Raw genomic sequence first — 20,988 nt, 5'->3', positions numbered from 1 at the left:
TTGTGAGAGGAGGCCAGCTGTTTCGCAGGTAACCAGTTTACTGTGCCATATATATCTAGCTGTATCCAGCTGTAAACTAGTCAATCATATTTGTATTTTCTTAAACATGTTAACAAAACAGAACCTGCAGATCCTCTAACTTAATCACTGGCAAAACCCCCTATGTCATGATCAAGTTAAGTCAAGTTATTATTATTATTATTTATTTACTTCAAGGCAATCCGTTTTCAAGATTATTTAAGTAAGATCAAAGTGTCAGATTTTACAGTGTACGTGGTTTCACTGGTTGCAAACTACAGTGGTAGTAATGGCATATTGTGGGGCTTTTATGCAAAGTGAAACTTTTTCAGACACCGATTCATTTTTTTCACTTTTCATGGCATGCTAATTTAACATGCCAGGAAAAACATCCTTCATTTTTTTTAAACAGTTGAGCGACTGGATGTTTATTTGACTACATTCTCACAGGGAACTGCGAGCTGATCAAACAACAGGCAAAAAAAACCCAGTAAATATCAAGAGATTTAATCCGGAGTAAAAGACAGACAGGATAGTGTTGTGCAACATTTACCACTACATTTCATTTACATGTAAAAGTTTACCGTCCCATTTTCTCCCCATGCCTCACACAACAGACATCATGCAACAACTTTTATATCACAGCTTTGAAGAAAATACATTCTATAGAAGTATGTAGAGACCAGTTGGCGGCACAGTATCATCAATCTGCTTCAGTTATCGTCCGTCTTGTGAGCATAGTGAGCTTGATTATTGTTACACATGATAAATACCTTTTAGTAACTGCAAAACTGCAACGTGGCCAGAAAACTCCTACTCTGTGGTCAGGACAAATGCTTCAGCCATCACATCTGGATACAAAACAAACATTGTGGTTTCTGGTAATCGTCATTCAAAAAACAACTATGAATGATGCTTGCAAAATATCTCTCAACAAGCCCCTTAAGACATAAAATGTCAGTCATAATGGTTTCAACACTGAGACAGACAACAATCTAAAAACTGAGTTGACGCCATAAAGCTAACTAAAAAATGTACATGATAAAACTGTCCTACCATAGAAAACATACAGTACCTTTTGTGTCCCCCAGTGAGAGGATTTACAGATAATTGCACACACAGAATACTTTTCAGTGCATTCAAAGAGTTCAAAAGTCCTTGAAGCACATGGACCAAAATGCCTAGATGCATTTCATCTGTGAAAATAAAATAATTCGAGGTGAACAAAAATAAATTAAAACAGCTAAAACTCACTATAAAGGTATTATTTTAAAGCCACTTGGCAATGCACATCATCCCTAAAGCTCTTCTTGAAAGCTTTTTTTCCAACTAAATCTTACTCATGTGTGTAAGTGTTTGTGTGAAACTGAATACCTCTTAAAAAGTCTCGATTTTACGAGCCTGGAAGTTGTGTGGCTGACTTTTTACTTTTCTTCCTTCTCTTCAAGAGTAGAGGATTAGTTGAGTCTTCAATGGTTTTGATTTTAATTTGATCATAGTCCACTCTCATCGTTTGCAGTGCATTTGTCATTTCCTCCTGATAATAACAATAACAAGATCATTTTAATCAAACACAAGTGAGATGAAAACGGTACCCACAATATGCACAAACAGTTTAACTTAATATTATATGGATTTCAGTATGAAGTAACAGAATCGGGTATCCTGAAAGCATAAAATATTTGCATTAAATTAAATATGCTCATTGATTGTACCCCCTGTTCAACCCACTCCTGAGAATTCTCTATATAAACACAATTTAAGAGATGTTTCCAAGTGTCTAAAGAAGCATTAAAAAGTGCTGTACAGACACACTTACCTTAACTTGCTCCCAGACGTCTTGTTCCTCATGCAACACGCGGCTTGTGTGAAGAGGCGTTTGTGGGACCTCCACTGATTGCTGCATTGGTAAACGAACATAAATAAGTGTTCACCAAAATCTCACAAAGATCTCTTTAAAAGCAGCGGTTTTCAAACAGATTCAAGTCTTAAGGGAGCCGCTCACATTAATCCAGGGATGGTTTATGAACTCGGTGATGCTCATTCTCTGGGTAGGCTCAGTTTTCAGTAAGTGGCAGATCAGCTGTTTTGCTGTAACAGGAAATCATCATAATCATTATTCAATGTGTATGTGTGTCCCCCACTAACATGAGACGTATCTTTCGTAGACAGTCGTAGAGGATCTGAGATTATGTGGGACAGTTTTGTGGCGTCAGCCTGAAGTCGTATAACAACATTTCAGAACAGTTAAATAAAAAAAATTAAAATCAGGATGCCTTTGCAATGTGTAATTCATAGAATCCACTGAAAACAATGTGACTGCTTTGCCGTTGTGCTTTTGCACCAAAGCCACAGAATAATGCCATTACTGGGGTCATTTATACAACTAACCACGCGCGGTTTCGCTTCTTGGCTGAGTAAAAGAAAAGGTATGTTTTGTCTTCCCAGAAGAAACACTGTCATGTGGATGAGCACACACGTAAAGTACAGTGGTGGAGGAAGCATTCAGATCCTTTACTTAAGTAAAAGTACAAATACCGCACTGTAACAACGTTACTAGTAAAATCCCACATTGAAAATGTTACTTTAGTAAAAATATGTCGGTGCATTCGGGGAAATGTATTCAAATATTAAAGGTAAAATGACCTGTAATAGTAATTACTAATACTAGTGATTAAAAGAAAAAGCCGCAAGTCCTCATATTTTAGAAGCTAGAACCATGACAATAATAAATAAAATAGCAATTAGGTCACAGCCACTTTCAAGTCAGACTTCACCCACTTCTGGCTACATCTGGTACAGATATGGATCCAGATAATTTAGTTGATTTGACAGGTAAAGACAAAAGTACAGATAATGATGTGTGACAAAATTCAGACATGCCTCCCTCTCACCTTCCTCAGACACGTCGCACCACTCTGGGTTAGGGAACTCATATTGTCCATTGCGGATCCGCCTTTTCATTCCTGGGGATATTGCCAGACCATGATGTGAGAAAAACGGAGGATATCCACAAAGTCTGCGTGTAAGACAGAAGAAAAGAAGACAGCCTAATGACAAGCTAATCCCATGATTAGAGGTAATCTAAAAGTGATCTTAAAAGTGAACCATGTGTCATTGCAAGGTGAAAATGGTAAAATTGCAAAGAAAACACATCACATTGATTGACTTACAAAATATACATAATGACACCCAGAGACCACATGTCGCAGGATCTGTCGTACTTCTCTGGACCAAGAACTTCTGGAGCTACAACAGTGTTAACAGATACTATTTCAATTGGGAGAAACAGTTCTGTTTCACATTTAATACCTACACTCTACACAAAAGACAGATGTCTGTCAAAAAAACCCAAACAGTCATAAAAGTACAGTATACAGGATTTTCCAGGCATTCACAGCATGTAACTTCTCATAACCAACATCCGTCTGGCCAGTTTCCACAGGAAGAAAACTGTTAAGTCTTCTCAAGCATTCAACAAGAAATTGGTTACCTTCCACAAAGCACATGACAAAAATGTGATGAATCAAAATCAGGTTGAAAAGCCCCTCTCCAGCCTAAACCTCCAGGAAGTGCGGCAGGCTTTGAGGCCAATTTTCGTTGTGGCCAAACAGTGGAATTACAACTCCTGAGTCCGTCATGTGATAAAAACACATCAGTAGGCATCACATAATGTGAGTTTTTTAATCTGGTAGGAGAACTTTCCCATCAAAGGTGAAACCTCAAAGGTATGATGATTTATAGTTTGATATGCTGTGCTCGCCCAGTGAGCAAATAGCACAACTAATCAACAATGTTAAGGAAAGGGTCAGAAGAATATGGAATATGCTAAAAATGCCAAAATACACTGGACTGAGGCATGAATAAGTAATGAATTGACAGTGCAAAGAAAATGTTCGGATTTTGTGAATTGTACTGAGATAACGCATTTTGTTCTGTGATCTGTAAGGCTTTTCCATGTACACAAAAATGTGATTATCTCGCATAATCACAGTTGTTACTGTTGGTGTATGGCTGTCATTGACATCAGGAGGCCTCATCTCAAACAACCTCGCACAATTCAATAAGACATTCATCAAAACAAAAGAACATGTTCACAGCTGCACCTGTCAGTACCTCAGCATGGACAGATACTCTGGTGTAACTTCATTATGATAATATTACTTTTACATGTAGATCACATGTTGTGGAGTCTTACCGACATAGTAGGGGGTAAAACACGGTGTTGCTAGAGAGTTTAAGGTGGTGATTTCTTTGGCAAACCCAAAATCTGTCAGCTTGAGGAGGGCATCGGGTCTTTTGGAGGTGTACAACAGGTTCTCTGGCTGAAAGAGACAACAACAGCTGTCAAGTGTCTGGATGACTATATTCAATTCGGTCAGGACCACTTCAAGAAAGACAATTCTTGGCAGCTTATTGCAATTATTAGTATTTTGTGGTATGGCTCTGTTCTGGGGACCCCCTGCCCTTCCTCGTGCTTACGTGGAAAGCGTTAAAAAGGAACACTTTCCTGAGGCAGGGAGAGCAGTAGCAAAAAGAAAAGAACAAAACCCCCCACAGAGCAGGCACCAATGACACAACGTCATAGATCGAGTCAGAACAGCACAAAGGAGGAGGAGGGCGCAAAAGCGGCATGCAGAGGGAACAGGAAAGAGCAGATGGGCTAGAGCAGCTTAACTATGGCGCTGTGAGTGAGAAAAGCGAGTCAGATGCTTAGAGGTAAATCAGCTGGCCATCAGCTGATGATGCTTGCGTGATATCAGCTGATATCAACAGTAGCAGTGCTTGACACCGTGCTACGAACTAACACTATGCCCAATTTAACCCAATCTAAAAAACAGAAGACATACTGTTTTAAAATGATGTCTCGCAGTGCCTTTTGAAACAAAAACAATAACATTTACTATGTGAGTTAGAAATTTTAAGTTTTGTCTTTAAGCTCCAATAACACTCATAGATTGGTGAGGCCACTAGAGAGCCGATAACAACATAAAATGTTAGTATAGTGTCACAATGCTGAACTGTCTAACTTCGATACAACACTGTACCTTAAAAAATATCGATATTCAATACCATTTTCAATACAACCAGAAAAAATACACACCAAGGGTTTACAGGTTTAATTTTTAATTAAAAGATAAATATAACAAGGCTGTAACATTGCAGTGATGACTTCTCTTTTCTTGGTTAGTAAGAGAGAACAGAATAATATTAGTTCTACATTACCCATAACAGAGAGCTAGAAAGTGCAGCTGGTGCCAGTGCATCGATACTAGGAAAAATGACTAATGAAACCGTTTTATAAATCAAAAAATAAATATTTTTTACATCACTGTATTAGAATAGGAAAACAGGCACTGAAGCCCATTAATGAAGCTCAGGAAGTGCAATAACAATTACCAACCCAGTCTCACTCAAAACTCCTCAAACAACGCTTAATCGGTATCTCTCTGCATCCAATACCAACGCACCAAGGCAACCTGTAGTGGTGGTATGAGATGCATCTTGCAGCAGCATTTTTTGATGCTCAGAGTAACAGCTGTAGTATAAAGATCGAGAAAGTTCACAAGGGATGGACAGAAGGGAGGTATATGGGTCAAACAAACTCGACCCAGGAGCCCTCTGTTTGTGTCCTGTGTGAAACCAAAAGTTTTATAGTATGTGATGCTATATAACATTACATCTAAGTTTATTTTGAAAAGAGACAGAACATTATTCAACAAAATATAATGTGCAGAAAATTTCCTATGAAAATATAAGTTTGTTTTGAAAAGACACATTGAATGAAACAAGCGTGAATTGATCCGCCTTCCCTGGGCGTCCAAAACTGACTCTGGAGGGGTACCTTGAGTGGCATAGTTTGATGTGTAGGGCAAGCATTGGTATTTGACAAGCTGGGAGTAAGAATGAACAGATGTTGCAAATACACTGATTTATGCTCAGTTCTCTCCTTTTGTAAATGGTGGCAAAAGCAGGCATACCTGGTCACTGTGAGGGCTTCAGTTTAGTCTGCCTAGTGGCCTCTATTACACGTTACTGCCCTCTCTATCTCCCAATGGCTCCTGTATCTCTTAATAATTAACTGAAGACAAGTATGCCGTATAAATAGTCTTAATATCATATTTTGTAAACCTGGCTCAACTGGCATTACGCATGCTGGAATTGGACCATCAACGTAATTAATCTTTATTACAGTAATACCACCAAATATCCCTCAATAATTTTCAATATTATGTGCGTTCATGTCAAATCAAATTAGTGAAATATACAATGTTCCATTTACATGAGCACTATATATTTTTCGTTGCGTATAGCTGCACTTGATTTGTTCTTTCACTCTACAGTAGATAAGGGGAAAGAAAAAGAAAAAAAACTCAAGAACCTTTTAGAAAAAGCCTCCACTGTTGGAGCTGTTCATGGAAACAATATTATGTTTGTCATTAGAGGCTGTATCTGTCTTATTTAGCTGCCTTCACTGTTTGCTTGGATTTCCATATGTACAGAAGCCAGGAAGACTTCACTTTTGAATCTCCTCTTTTCCCCTGGTTTTTATACTTGGCCCTAAATATGAGCTCTTGGTCATACAAAGGATATTAAATTGTCAGTAGCATATGAGCATGGTAATAATTTTACTAATATGATGGAGGATCCCTTGTTACTTTCAATAAAACCATTCCACTGATGGAAGTCTTATGTCAGATTTAAACAGTGAAGTATTACCTTGATGTCTCTATGAGCAATGTTGATGGAATGCAAGAAATGTATCGCTTCTCCGATACTTTTCATGATGTCAGAGGCCTCTGAGTGAGAAGGAAGAGAGAAAATATGAATATGGTGGAGGTCAAATAATGAAATGCAGATTAAATTATACATTCAGCAGCACAGTTTGTGATTGTTACAGTTGTAATCATTCACAAATTCATAAAATCTCATCTTTCGGTTTTGATTGTTCATCGTGGTTGGCAGTTTTTCAGGAATATCCGTTCGATATAAACATACTTCTCTGTGCAAGATTCGAATTGCCATCACATGCATGAAGGAAACAAGGCATGCATACAATATTATACATTATAGGGATGCAACTACAATATTGCCAATACTCTTGAGCTACTGATTAAGTACAACAAATAACAAATAATCATTTTTGACATTTTTTGGTTTCAACAACTGACACAAGTAATAGTTTATTAAAAGAGGTGCAGATTAATTTCCTGACGACAGCTTTACTGCTAATCATTAACTTTCCAACAGCTGTAGCCTATTAGAACTGTATTTCAAGAATACTTCACTCGCAAAAGGACCAAGGTAATATGCCATGAGTACTTGACATACAAATGGTTAGAGTATTCCTTTTAAATACTACATTGCAAATTGTTTCCTACTGCCACTGCTTCGCATTAAGAGTGTACAACTGGTGAAAAACAGAAGACTTTTGTGGTAAAAACAGACACATTGTAACATCCGTTTGCACTGACCTTGACTTGATCAAAAATTCGTTAACAAAACCAGACAATGTTACTGACAACAGATCAGTTTTTAATACTGCTGGGATATAATAAAACATGTAGGCAGAGCCACCAAAGCTGTTACAGGCTGCACCCCTCCTACTCCTCAGCAAGATGACCAGCTCTCTGCTTTATTGTTGTGTGGAAAACCACTCACGCTGGACACCTTTGGCAAAACAGCATACATTGTTTTGGCTGCAATGTAAACAGATAGAGCAGGTGGTTTTCTGTTGTATTCCTGAGAAATATAGTTCCTTGAGGTTTGTTTGCTGCCCCCAGAAGTTTGAGACTTGGAGTGTTAAATCACACTTGCTCATATCAACAGTAAACACGAGTGCAAAAAATCAGCCAGGGGCCTGCTCCATGAAGCTTGCAAAGAAAAGCGGGGAATTATGGCCAACGCCTGACTTGAATTAACCTAACAAATCAGTCAGCTCTTAAGTTGTTCCATAAAGGTCAATTGCAGTTTGAAACAGATTCAAGATGTCAAGATTATTATTTGTGCTTCCTGAGAGATTTAACTAAGACCAAATCAATTAATCATAGCAAACAGCAGTGGGAAAGAGAGAGCAGCGATGTCCATGGCCTCCGAGCAGCAGGGAAGGGCTAGCAAGACATTGCTTACTGACTTTATGCATAATTTAAATTCTATTAAATCATTATGATACAACTTTTTGGGCACAATACATTCAGGAGGAAAGAAGGACGCGTACATCTACTGCTAGCTCACAGAGCACCACTGTGCTAGCTAATGTTACTGCTCTGGCAAAAAGGATGTCAGTAATGTTTACATCTCAAGCTTTCATGAGCATGAGCCTCTCACACATGAGTAAAGTCTCTCTTCCTTCTGAGCAGTGATATAAGTGGTGGGTGTCATTCGTTAGAAAGAAAATAGTTCCTTTGTGAAAGTGGTCACAACAAGTTCTGTAGATTATCTTGAGTAACTGGGTCATGAATTCTGGAAAGAGACATTGCTGTTGAGATTGTTTTGGGGGTTTTTGGCGCTTTGAGCACCACAAGCCGAGTGTCAACTAGTTTTATAATGTTGGAGTGAAGGTGGACATCTCTACGTCCGATATCTCCAATACTCTGCAAACCAAAATGCAAATTGATAAAGTAACAGTAAAGGCAAGAGGAAAAATTATGCATTTTGGTTGAACTGTTCACTAATTCAATAGCGGAAAGAAAGTTTGAACAGGAAATCCAACAAGTGGAGAAAATTGCAGGCAGAACTGCCAAAATCAAGACAATGACACATTTTTCTTCAACTGATGAGACTTGTATGTCTTGTTTTCATTAAATTAAATTGGAGGAAAAGTGGAAAATAAAAGCAACGAAAAACAGATTCAGTAAAGTCTTAACAGATGGATTGGAATGTTGAAATGTAACGCCAAACAAAATAAGTATTTGCATAAAATGTCTCTTATTACCCTGCCTGTTTTCATGTTGTCAAATATTGCCTTATCACCACAGTCTTCCTCTACAACGATCTTTAGCAGCCTCTCTCTTCTCAGGCAGGCAATGTTATAAAGCACCACAAAACAAGAAACAGTAATTTCACACGCCATTTGTGGAATCACCTGAGATTCGGGTACTGGAAACTAATTTTAATGAGACCAAACTTCATTTCTGTATGAGACTTGGTGCATGCTGGGGAAAGATTGTAGTTGTGCTGTGCCTCTGTCTGGGACGCCTGATGGGGAGTCAAGAGGTAAGACAGACATATCGGTATCCCTTGTCTCCAAGCAAAACCTCTGCATAGAGTACAAAAAAGAAAGCATCTAACTTAATCTACTATTTATTTAAGTTGATTTTGTATTAACTTACATTTTGATGATAATGGTTAAGAAGGTAAAATATCATAACAGCACACCAGAAATCCAATCTTGAAATAACTGCGTTCCTGTCCGGTCAGTGTTACAGAACCTCGGCATGTCTCGACAGCCTGGCTTTGACTAGCAGTTTCCCAGCACAAGTTGCCATGGTAACAAAGCTTAAACTTTGTTGAATTTGCTTTATGGAACCAAAATCAACTAAAATTGAGTCAGACTTATCTAAATAAACCTGGCTTATTTGGTAAACTCACTTTATGGAACAGGCTCCAGGACTTAAATCTTAAGGATTGTAACTTTAACTTGCTTGAGAAATAATAATCCCTTCACCTCTTTCTGTAAACGCGTGATTCCCTCTGTCTTGGATATGACTGAATAATTCACCTCCATCCATGCTGAAAAGAAAAACAGCAGTATAATAAGTTTGTAAAGGTTCATTATTTAACTCCTCAATGGAAAACAATTGAGAATTTCTTCTGCTTCCCCCAATATGGTAACAAATGTGGCAGCAGGAGCACAAGGCTGTCCAAGAACCAGATGTTTCTAATTTGCGGAGTGAAAATCAGTCAAACAAACAAACAAACTAACAAACTAACTAACAAACAATCAATTATTAACCAAACGACTGATGTCGATGGGATTAGCTTTCAGTACAGCTTGATTGGTAAGCTTAATGCAGCAGTGTCATTAACACTTTAAAACTTGGATCAGCATCACTTTTCTTATGCTGCGCTTTTGCCTTTGACAGGTATTTAAACCTTTCAACCTTAAGCAAAGTGATGCAATTTCTTTCAAAAATATGTGGGAAAAAAGGCAATGAGCAACTTGGCAAGAAATGTCCCACAAATTGGAGAAATTAGGAGATTCAGAAAATTATTAAAAATAAAGAAAAAGAAAAATGTCCAGAGATCTATATTTATAATAATCATAATTACTATACTAAAAATTATGTCACAGAATTATTATTTGTATGCACTTTTTTTCTACCTTTTTCCTTTTTTTTGTGTGCCAAATTTCAGGTCATTCTCTTTTACTTTTTTTCTTATTTTTTTATTGGGCCATTTGTTCTTAAGTTGCTCCTTCCTTCGTCCCATGTTTTTGAAAGAAATCAAGCCAGTTTGCTGAGGTTTGAACGGATTAATATCAAGCACAGACACACATCATCATCACTTTAGACATGCAAGAAGTTCACAGAGAAGATTCAACAGATAAACATAAAAGTTTTATGTGCAGTACATCTGACAGGGTTTGAGAGAAATGTCTACACTTCTCGTGGCAGTCGGGAGAAAACTTTTTAAAATGGGATGATTTGGTGGGTTAGGACCTCCAGCTCCTCCTGTAGCAATGTTCCTCAAAAGGGGGTACTGGTACCCCTAGGGGTCCTTTGGAGTACTGCAGGGGGCACAAAAGATTTTTAAAAATATCAGTCATGCATAATTCTTTTAATAATAATAATACTATAATAAATTCATTTTAAATTAATGTAAGTGTATAAACCACATTTTATGGAGAATACTTCTATTTTCAATGCAGTTGTTAAATGTTTTAAACTGTCAACATGTTCATTTTGCTGGTCAGGAGGTACTTGGGGTAGGTAAAGGTAAATTACTGAAAAAAGTTTGAGAGTCACAGTCGTCAGTTGGGGGAGTTGGTGGGCAGGGTGAGAGGGGTCAGACTCCATTATCGTTTTGTTTGTTTTATTGTGCAGGTGTGATATAGTGATTTAATTGGTGATGGGGGGGGGGTGTAATCTTGATGATGTATTGACTCTGCGCTGCAGTTTGTCACATGTGTGCCTATTAGTGCTGCCATAACAATTTGTTATGGATGGGTTAAAGATACTCTCCATGGTGGCTGTGAAGGAGGAGGATTTGTTTAACTTTGACTTTGTCAAGCTGTCGTTGGAAAAACAGTCTGTTCTCAGCTTTTTTTTCGTAATGTGGTCTGTATTGGTCCGTATCTGAGCCAATAAATTTAAAGTAGTCAGTGCTGGTTCTCCTCAGACGTGTATGGGGGGTTTTGGGGGGAGCTGAGTCTGGAATGAGTTAAATTAAAATAATAAACAAAATGTTAATAAGTTAGGAAAAAACAAAACATGTTAAACATGTTTTGATTCTCTTTTTATTTTTTTTCAAAGATAAAAATAAGTAGATAAGTAAATAAATATATCAGTTCTTTAAACTAAACAGAATCAAAGGGGTTTTTTTTATTTCAAAATTAAACTCATTATATACTATAGTTTTTGAGTTTTTAGATGTGTTAAAGGGATAGTTTGGATTTTATGAAGTTGGACTGTAGGAGATACTTAGGTTTAGTCAGTGTGTTACATACATTAGCTGGCGTTGGGTGCGCCTTAGGTTTGTAGAAATAGACAGGGCGCACACTCCACATGAGAAACAAAACTTCACATTGAAAACACTCTCAATACAGCATCCACTTAGGCTGATATGGTATTTTTTGGGGTAGGCTTTTTTTAGGTGGCTAAAACACCTTTTGAGGTCAACCCCTCTATATAGCCTGGACATGCTAAACTGTGGGGGAGCTGCCCCGTCTATTTCTGCAAACCAAGAGCGCACTGACTGCCAGCTACTGTATGTAATACTTACTAAACATAAATATCTCATAAAGCCACACTTCAAAAATACCGAACTATCCCTTTAAGCCAGAGGTGGTCATCAAGACACCATGTGACTGCTTGGGCATCCTGCAGTCTTCATTGTTGTTGGTTATAAGTCTAATTGTGGTGGTGTTATCAGCATATTTAAACAGACAGTTCACCTCAAAATTAAAAATACATACTTTTCCTCTTAGTGGTGCTATTAGTCAATCTGGATGGTTTTGGTGATTGTTGCTGAGTGTTGGAGATATCCAATATGATGCCTAAAGCACCAATGAAATTTTAAAAAAATCATTAACAGCAATGTCTCTTTCCAGAAATCGTGACCTGGTTACTAAAGACAATCCACACACCTTATTTTGAGCAGTTTCGGCAACCCTGTAACTCACACCAAACCTATCTAGATTGAATAATATTGCTACAGGTAGGGAAAAATATGTATTTTTGATTCTGGCATTAACTTTTCCATTATGAATGGTTACTGAGCTGTGGTGGGATGTATGGTTTTGTGTAAAGCTAGAAGAGCCAGGGTGAGAGGACACAAATCTGGGAGACGTCTGTGCTGAGGTTCACTTTTTGGTATTTCTTATTAAAGTTGTGATTGGGACAAAAGATCTCATGCTGTATCCTGATAATCCTGTTGTGGCAAAAGGCTTAAATAACTTTTCTCAACACAATGAACTGTTAGGTGAAAAAGTCCAGATCAAAATTTAAAACAGCCGGAAACATTCCACACATGTAACGACTAAATACTCACTCATCATTAGTCACTTTTATAGCTCAATAAAGAATTATAATGACACCGCGTTAATCGCATCCTATCAAGGTTGAGAGCATTTTTCTATTCTTTTGTAACCACAGAAATGGCTGAGGTTCAGGTAGAGGCTTGCCTTAGACAAAGGAGCCTCTGCCTGCTTTTTATTACTTTCTGGCCTGAAGTGATCTGGAAACTACTCACCTCAGTTGGTGCGCATTAACAAAAGCGGCTCCACCAGCACACAAAGCAACGAATGCAAGCTCCAACTCCCAGGAGCACTTCAAGGATGAGCAATGTCCAAAGAAGGAAATCTTCTTTTGTCAAAATAGATGAGATCATTTTTTAGGATCAAACATGTGTGTGTATGCTCGCGCATGCAAAAGAACTCACCACTCCATCAGGATGAGGAGGCACTTCCTGCCCTGGTAAAGATTCTCATAAACATCTATGATGGATACAATGTAGGGGCAAGTTGACACCCTCCAGTGGAGGTCCACCTCCCGCCGGGCCTCTGGACAATCCTGTAGCATCTGAAATGCACAGAAGAGAGATGAACCTGCCCTCAGTGTAATAGTTCAATATTTTTGTTTCATTTATCAAAATGAAATACCATTCTAGGTGGATGTTTTAAAAGCAATTACGGGGCTCATGCATTTTACCTACAAAGGTAAATTTTACAGCAGTAAAAGGGGAGCTCATATTATATTGATTTTTTTTCTATGAGTCTGTATACTCAGCATCATGGCGAATTCCAGAAATTTAGATGTGGATTTTGGTTTGGTGTGCCACCCCAAGTTTTTCAGTGGCCCCATTAGGCCACACCGATGAAAAATCTCTGGTGGTGGTACTGTTTGCCTCAGTTGCTAATAGAGCTGCTTTATCTATTAATTGATTGGGTAACTGACAAGAAACAGTAACGTTTTCAATGAATAAATTGTTTTTTCACTATTTTCTGAGTTTTTATGGACAAAATCTAGTTGAACTAGTTAAATTAGTTGCAGCTATAGTTGCAAATCAGCTCCATGCCAATTATTGGGTATAGTAGCAAGTGCATTCTTGTTTTTTAACAATGAATTATGAGAACAGTATTTATGCTACACTACGGCTAAACAAATATCTTTCATTTTAAGATACATATTTCATCTTTACATTTAATAGGCCACTTTTCACTGAAGCATATATTCATTCATCTATTGGGAAAAAATAGTAACTGTTGTATTCACCTGTATGAAGAGAGAGGTGCTTTGTTTGGTGCAGAACAATCTGAACAATACTGCTACAAAATGTATTATCTTGTATCACAAGAAAAATGGCTGTGTGCTGAGTTTTGGTGGCATTTGTCATTTTCTCTTCATAAATGTGTTGCAGCCTCAAGGATGTCAGTTTTACAGTCTGCTTTATCAGACTCTTTCACAGGACCCCAGACTATGATTTACTGTGGTTCATTTCTTTGACTGGATGAGCCAGTCTAACTCTGTTTAAAGTATCATAAGAAAATGTTCGCTCAGTTTCTGAGATGCACTGCTTTTACAAACCTCAGAAATGTCAGTAAAGTGATTTATGTTAAATCTGATGGCTCTGTGAAAGATTTGGGTTAACTGATGTTCATACAGATTACGAAGACATCTGTAACTGGATGTTGATGTACATACGTACACTGTGCATGATGGCACTTCGTGTCTGTCCCGTCTCGGTCATACTCAGTGTACACTTATACTGATATTGATCTGATATTGATTTTGTTAGATGGATAAAAAATTGTTTTCTGCGGTCCTGTCTATAACAATACATTGCTTAGATTCTGTGCCAGTGTTGTGGGTATGTACTTTATTTATCAGAGGAGGGAAGGTGGCCAGAGTGTGACTTATTTTTATTAAAAATAAATATAAAATACTACCTTTAAAAGTTGTATGCGCCTTACCTAAGCCAAAAATAAAGACACAAGTCCCTCCTCAGTGCTTAATTTTTTAAAGAATGCCTAAGCCTGTTTTGCAGCATCCCTTTCCCCCTCAAAATAACAAACAGTCCCTATCCCTAACCCCCAAGAGAGGCTGACTAGGAGCATTTGCATAAAGACCTAGTCCAGTTACCATATGACTGAGGTGTGAAATCAAGTTACATTATCTGGGTGTGTTAGAAATTGGATTTAGTACCATGTAAGTCTGTCCCAGATATTTAAATGTATTTTAAAAATCCAGTTTAAGTCAGATTAACACAATAATTCAACTTTTTCTGGCATCATGTAAACATACTGTAAAGTAAGGAAAATCATGCAGTTGGCCTATAAAAATTGCCCCTGATAGTGTTTTGGATTGATATTACTGCTGCATATTGTGTATTTTGCGCTTTACTGCTGTAGATTGTTAAGGTTGTGCTATTTTAACTACATTATATACTACTTATATAGTATATAAATATACTTAGGATGGTAACTTAGGTTAAGCTAAAGCAATATCCTATAAGATCATGATGTGTTTCTAGTGTTGCTGTCCTGAGAGAACCATGTATTTCTAAAAAGTCAGCTTTTCATGACCTCAGAAGAACAGCTGTTTTTTGCTCAGTGACATTGCATTTTACAGCTAATCCAAAAAGTTTTTATAGAGATCATTAAACTTCAATTAAACATTAAACTTGCTCAACTTCAAGTATGAGAATTTTCTAAATGTAGTTGTTTATTCAATGCAATGTTCAAATGTAGTGGAGTAAAAAGTACAATATTTGCCTCAGAGCTGTAGTGGAGTGAAGTATTAAGTTGTATAAAAGGGAAATACTCAAATAAAGTACTTCAGATTTGTAGTTAAGTAGATACACATCACATTCCATCACTGTACTCACTCTGTAAAGTTGGCAAAATGTCTCTAAAGAAACTGCACTGAGCCCATCTAACTGGGTGGGTCTTTAGCAAGAAATCATATTTCAGAAATGCAAATTAGAAGGCACACAAACAAAAATGTGGGACGGGACATTTGCTTCCTATAAAAAAAAAAAAAATGCAAGTAAAGTCTACTCAAATATGCGGCTCTGCAAATAATAAACACATAAAGCAAACCTAAGTCAGGGAAAAGATCAGCCGTTTGCTTGCTTATCCATTTTGTTTACCCATCTAAAACACTGCCTAATGAAAGCTGAGCGTGTGCTATCTGCATGACACCTCGTCCTGCTGTACCACACCAGACGTCATAATCTCTCAGTCATCTCAGGCCTCTCGCATGAGGCTACTTTTAGACACGGCATGTTCCCCTCTCTCTTTCTGGCTGACAGCATTTGGATAGGAAAAGTCAACACTCCTCTTTCAAAACACCTCGACAGGCCTGAGGCTGTATACATTTCACAAACTGTGGAATAGAAATTAGACCCTGACAAAGTCGTTGGTTATGTATGATCCCCTAAATTATAGGTTACCATAAAAAGCAAAACATAACTCATATCCAATACCTACTTTGACATCACTTCTTGAACTCTGGCAGAACTTCAATTGCTGCCTGTCAGTAAAATTGCACAAACCACAACATGTACTCTATAGCTGGATTTGCATCATACATCGCATAGGAGTAACAAATTGATCCACAGGAATGCAGTGGGATAACATCTTTATATATCTCCCCCTACTTGAATTTGAGATTAAAAGGTGACACATGCTGTCCTCTGGAGAGGAATGAGGAGACCGTGTATGAGAAGCAGATTTTCTAAAATCAAAGATAAGAGAGAAGCATCTGTTAACTTTCAACTCCGCTTGATACAACCCGAACTCTGCCTTGACTTCACTTTCTTTGACTCAGTTCTGAGAATCTGACAAATGACAAACACCCTCATCGCATGATATCATCATTTGTCAGGCTTTGATCCTGTTTATGGCACACATATTATGGAAAACAAGTTTCAGAGAAAAAATACTGTTTTAGTTGAGGAGATGAACTTAGATAGTAAGTGACAAGAACACAAGATGCTCTGGGGCCTAGTGGAAATGTTTGGTAAATGTGTATGAAATCGATCAAATGCACAACATGTTTTAGTTGATCCAAACCATTTAAATGGAGATTATAATCAAATCTGTATAATTTATCACAAACTGCTGGATTTTGCTTTTGAATTACTAAATTAAGAGTAGCACAATACACTCCTAAATCATTCTCAAAGCTTCATTCATGCATTAATGAGCTCAATATTACTCTCAGAAGGCCTGTAAACCATGCACAAAACATAAACATCTTGAACCATATCCCGTAGACCATTAATAATTTGTGGTTGTCCTGGATTGTGCAAAGGCCATTGCACTTGCCAGAGGTGACATGACTGGTTCAAGTGAGAAAAATGTGTTGACTGCCTCCTGAGTTATATACAAACAAAAACATTCATCTGCAATGAATCCAAACATGTCTTTCTCCATATCCAAACCTATATGAAAATATTTATCAATGTAATTGAATTTTAAGCAGAAAAATATAATTCCTCTCAAAACTTCTTCTGAGCATTAATATACGCAATCTTTACACTCAGAAGGACTTTTGCACAAAACATAAACATCCTGAGCCAAAGTTCATAGACTAGTAATAATTTGTGGTCATTCTGAATTATGCAAAGGTCATGGCAAGAACAAACTGTGCTCACCATCTCTGACACATCCTCAGCGCTACATACATATAAATACATTAATCTGCAATGAACCAAAACACACGTCTTAGTCTACTCCATGTCCAAACAATATCAAATATCTATCACTGTAAGTGGGCAATGCAACTGTTTACGTATTAGGGTGACATCTGGTTAAATGGGTCAAATAAGGTTTTACATCTCTTTAAAGTGGACCTATTACGTTTTTCGGGGGTATTTCCCTTTTCTTTATTTTTTTGTATAGCATTTTTGTGCTTGTAAAAAAGGTCTCCTTAGTAAAAAAAAAATCTAAGCCGAAGGGAGCTCTCTCTCCCTCAGGAGGCATTGCTCCAAAGCTGCCTTGAGATTCAGTGTTTACATCCGTAACTCGGTAATATCACAAAGTAACAAAAAGAATAGAATATGAATAGAGAGAGCCAGCTGACCAATCAGAGCAGACTGGGCCTCTTTGGAGGCAGGGCACAAGCTCAGAAAGACTGTTTCAGACGGAGAGCAGTATGAGACACATGATGTGTTTTTTTTAACATGAAAGCATGTTAACCTATTCTAGTAGACCCCCAAAATACAAATATGATCCTGAAAATTAGCATAATAAATTAAAAATTAGCAGCCAGTCACCAAACATGTTATTGCATTCGTTGTTACAAATGTACCCTATCATTTCTGTTGATCTGAGATAACTAGCATGGGCACACCAAAGGTTGAAAAAATCCACTGGTCACAAAACTTGCAAGAAAAGCCATGCGGCATGCTGATTATCTCACGTTGGTAATAAGAGTACTGCAGCTAAAATAATAGGGATATAACAACAAAAATTTTGTAAATATTTTAGGATGGTGCATGTTATTAATAGTTTGACTTTTGTTAAAAAATATTTTCACAATACACTTAACTTTTTTTATGGGTGCATACTTAATACATTTAGGTAAAATAGGACCAAAAAAAAACTAAAATAAATTATTTTTCTGCAGTGAAAACAGCTTAGTTTTTTTTTAGCTAACAGATGCCATAAAATCATGACTTACACTATCGTGTGCCATAATCAAATACAAATGACATTTATAGTATTTTTGTCACTCAGAAATATTGAAGATGATGCATCCATGTCAGCCACAGAAGTCCAGAATTAGCCATAATTGTTACTCACATGCAAGTACACAAACATGTCCAATGCAGACGATATGGCAGCAAAGAAACAGTCCACAAAACAACATTCATAAAAATGTCATAGAGTCATAATATAGTATGTCATAAAAATATTATAAAAATTCAATCACAGTATAACGTAAAAGTGTAAAAAATAAAATTAAAAAAATAAAAATCTTAGGATGTCAGAAAAAGTCAAGGTAGACTAACATAATATAGTAGTCTATGTCATAGAAAATGCATAGTATAGTATGTCATAACAAATGTTACATGTACATGTTTTTTAACATGTACCCAGAGGTTACATTGATGATTAAATGAATTATTGACTGAACTGTTAAATTGATTTAACCATTAAAAAACAAAACAAAACCCAAAACATTTCACGTTATGTCTTAATTTACCTGGACATGCCATGGGATTGAGGTAGGGGTAGGCTACTTGATGTGTTTGAAGGGCCACAGTTTCTAAAATATTTTACCTATCATCATATTTTCTTCATAAAAATATAGCAGAGAAAAATAACAAGTTCTAAAAAGAAAAACCTTTATGATAGTATTCAGAGTTTTATGTAGTTTTCTTGGTGGTCCTAACATACCAAAAAATGTCCTAAATTACCTGACGTCACTATAAAAACATGCTCTGCTATCTTTACAAGCAGATTATAGTAGTGCAGGTTTCAAACTCCCCAATTTATTGCACTCGGCCAATGGACGTCATGTTTCACAAGCACAACAGGTGTAAAAACACGAGCACAGAGAAGCGTCCATTCTCCTCTCAGCATAAATTTAACACATGTTAAGTAATTAATAATTAATATCTATAATTACTATAAAGTTGAGGAACAAGATTAAGATAACAGTGTGTTTACCTTCAGTGCATACTTTTCTCCACTCTCTTTGTGAAATACTTCCAACACTCTGCCATTTATCCCCATCCCGAGCACCTGACTCGTTACACTGTAATCGTCTGTTATTACAGTTCTCTTGATTTGAAGAGGATTGTTAAAAGGTTTCACAAAACACTGAGGGAAAGCAGCGGAGTTCAGGTTTGGCTGCGGTTGGATCGGGAAAGCCGGCTGTTTCGACATGTTAACTATCGGGAACACATGAGTCATGACCGTCCGACAGGTGCGCTTCTCCTCTTCTCACGGGTTACTAAGCCGTTTGCAACACCTGACATTAGCTCAGGTTGTCCTTGAGTGATATCAGCCCACCGCTAACGGGACAGCTCCCACTCAAATCCTCCAAAACAAGCGGGTGACTGTCCGGGAAGTTCAGCTTCTTGACAGACTGCCACTGAGTTTAACAAGCTGGCCCGGACTTCAAACCGTCATCTAATGAAAAAAAATTATGCTCATCAATCTGTGGATAAACAAATTACAAAACTTCTGGGCTGAAATGGTGGACGTTAAAGCAGCATCGCTCTCTGACGGTCCGACAGGGGCGTGACTGAGGACAGCAGGGCTGGAGGGCACCTCCGCTGCCACCCAGCTGCCACCACAAAATACTGATGTCTCATTGCCACTGCACAAAAAAACATGCCAACATCTGTAAACATCTGGCTTTTTTAATGCAATAAGAAGGCGTCTGATCAGTACACTGACTCTGCAGTACACAGGAGTTTTTATTGCCTCTGGCTCTGATCGACATTGACGGAAACACAACACCCGGGTGAACCATATACCTCTTTCCCACCAAAATTAGCGTTTGCACGCAGGTTTTTTAAACACAGGTAAACCCGCTAAATGTGACAATTGGCTGTTTTCCCTCTGCCACTAAACTCACCTCTGGAGAGTCAGCCTGTCATGAGCTGGTGTGTGTGTGTGTTTATGTCTTGTCTTGTTGGTGTGTCCGTGCAATGTCACAGACAGGCAGTAGAAACACTTCAACAAACATCAGGGAGATGAGAACCACCTCCAGTGTCAGAAACCGTCTTTGGGAAAAATGTATTTGGCATTTAATTTAAGTTTTTAGTTTGGTGCTGGTCCCATTCACTAATATGGGGGGAGAGGCTTTATGACCGATACTGCAAACAGACACCGGGGGGCGATCGAGATTGAAAAGAAAAGTTAGACGTTGAGGGAACTGTCACGTTCATCTTTATGTACAGTATATGGGGAGAACACGGTAATTTCAGCTTCTTAACCGGCGAGATGCAATGACACGCTATCATAATTACTGTCCGTCTCCACCTAAGCAGCGCTAAAACACTGATCCAAAATCATCTGCACCATGTGTGAAAGTGAGACTGAATAAGTAAGAGATATAAAGAGACGAAGAAACCACTGAAAAGTTTTCAAAGACATTTGTTCCTACTGCCGTCTACTGTTTACCTGCTCTCCAGCTTGTCTGTGACATTGCACGGACACAAAAAAAATAAAAATTGGCATGTACTCTAAGTTTCCAATTTGGCCCGTGTCCCATACACTAACAGGGGGGTAGTCGGGTTTATGACCTGTACTGCAGCCAGTCATCAGGGGGCGATCAAGATATTCATGTT

The 20,988-nt window shown here is 37.8% G+C and overlaps 1 protein-coding gene across 4 annotated transcripts; it reads right to left on the bottom strand.

Annotated features, from left to right (window-relative positions):
• Positions 1-554: 554 nt before the first annotated feature.
• Positions 555-19,917, bottom strand: LOC121947328 (MAP kinase-activated protein kinase 2-like). Of its 4 annotated transcripts, none has more exons than XR_006106072.1 (11): positions 19,358-19,917; positions 13,120-13,259; positions 9,686-9,750; positions 6,739-6,818; positions 4,217-4,343; positions 3,192-3,267; positions 2,913-3,037; positions 2,024-2,109; positions 1,838-1,918; positions 1,094-1,555; positions 555-869 (listed from the first exon to the last, which is right to left on the bottom strand). XR_006106072.1 is itself a non-coding variant. In XM_042492329.1 (11 exons), the coding sequence occupies exons 1-10, from the start codon at positions 19,601-19,603 to the stop codon at positions 1,412-1,414; spliced, it is 1,170 nt and encodes a 389-aa protein (XP_042348263.1). In that variant the 5' UTR covers positions 19,604-19,917; the 3' UTR covers positions 555-1,214; positions 1,393-1,411. The 4 variants fall into 4 exon arrangements, 3 of the variants coding, with proteins under 3 accessions (XP_042348263.1, XP_042348264.1, XP_042348262.1); XM_042492329.1 differs by having other exon boundaries at positions 555-1,214; positions 1,393-1,555; XM_042492330.1 differs by having other exon boundaries at positions 1,393-1,555.
• Positions 19,918-20,988: the final 1,071 nt, after the last annotated feature.

Source organism: Plectropomus leopardus, chromosome 8 (assembly GCF_008729295.1).
Source record: "Plectropomus leopardus isolate mb chromosome 8, YSFRI_Pleo_2.0, whole genome shotgun sequence".
NCBI classification, from domain to species: Eukaryota; Metazoa; Chordata; class Actinopteri; order Perciformes; family Serranidae; genus Plectropomus; species Plectropomus leopardus.
Note: the sequence above shows the minus strand (reverse complement) of the source record. Positions and strands in the feature narration are given on the sequence as shown.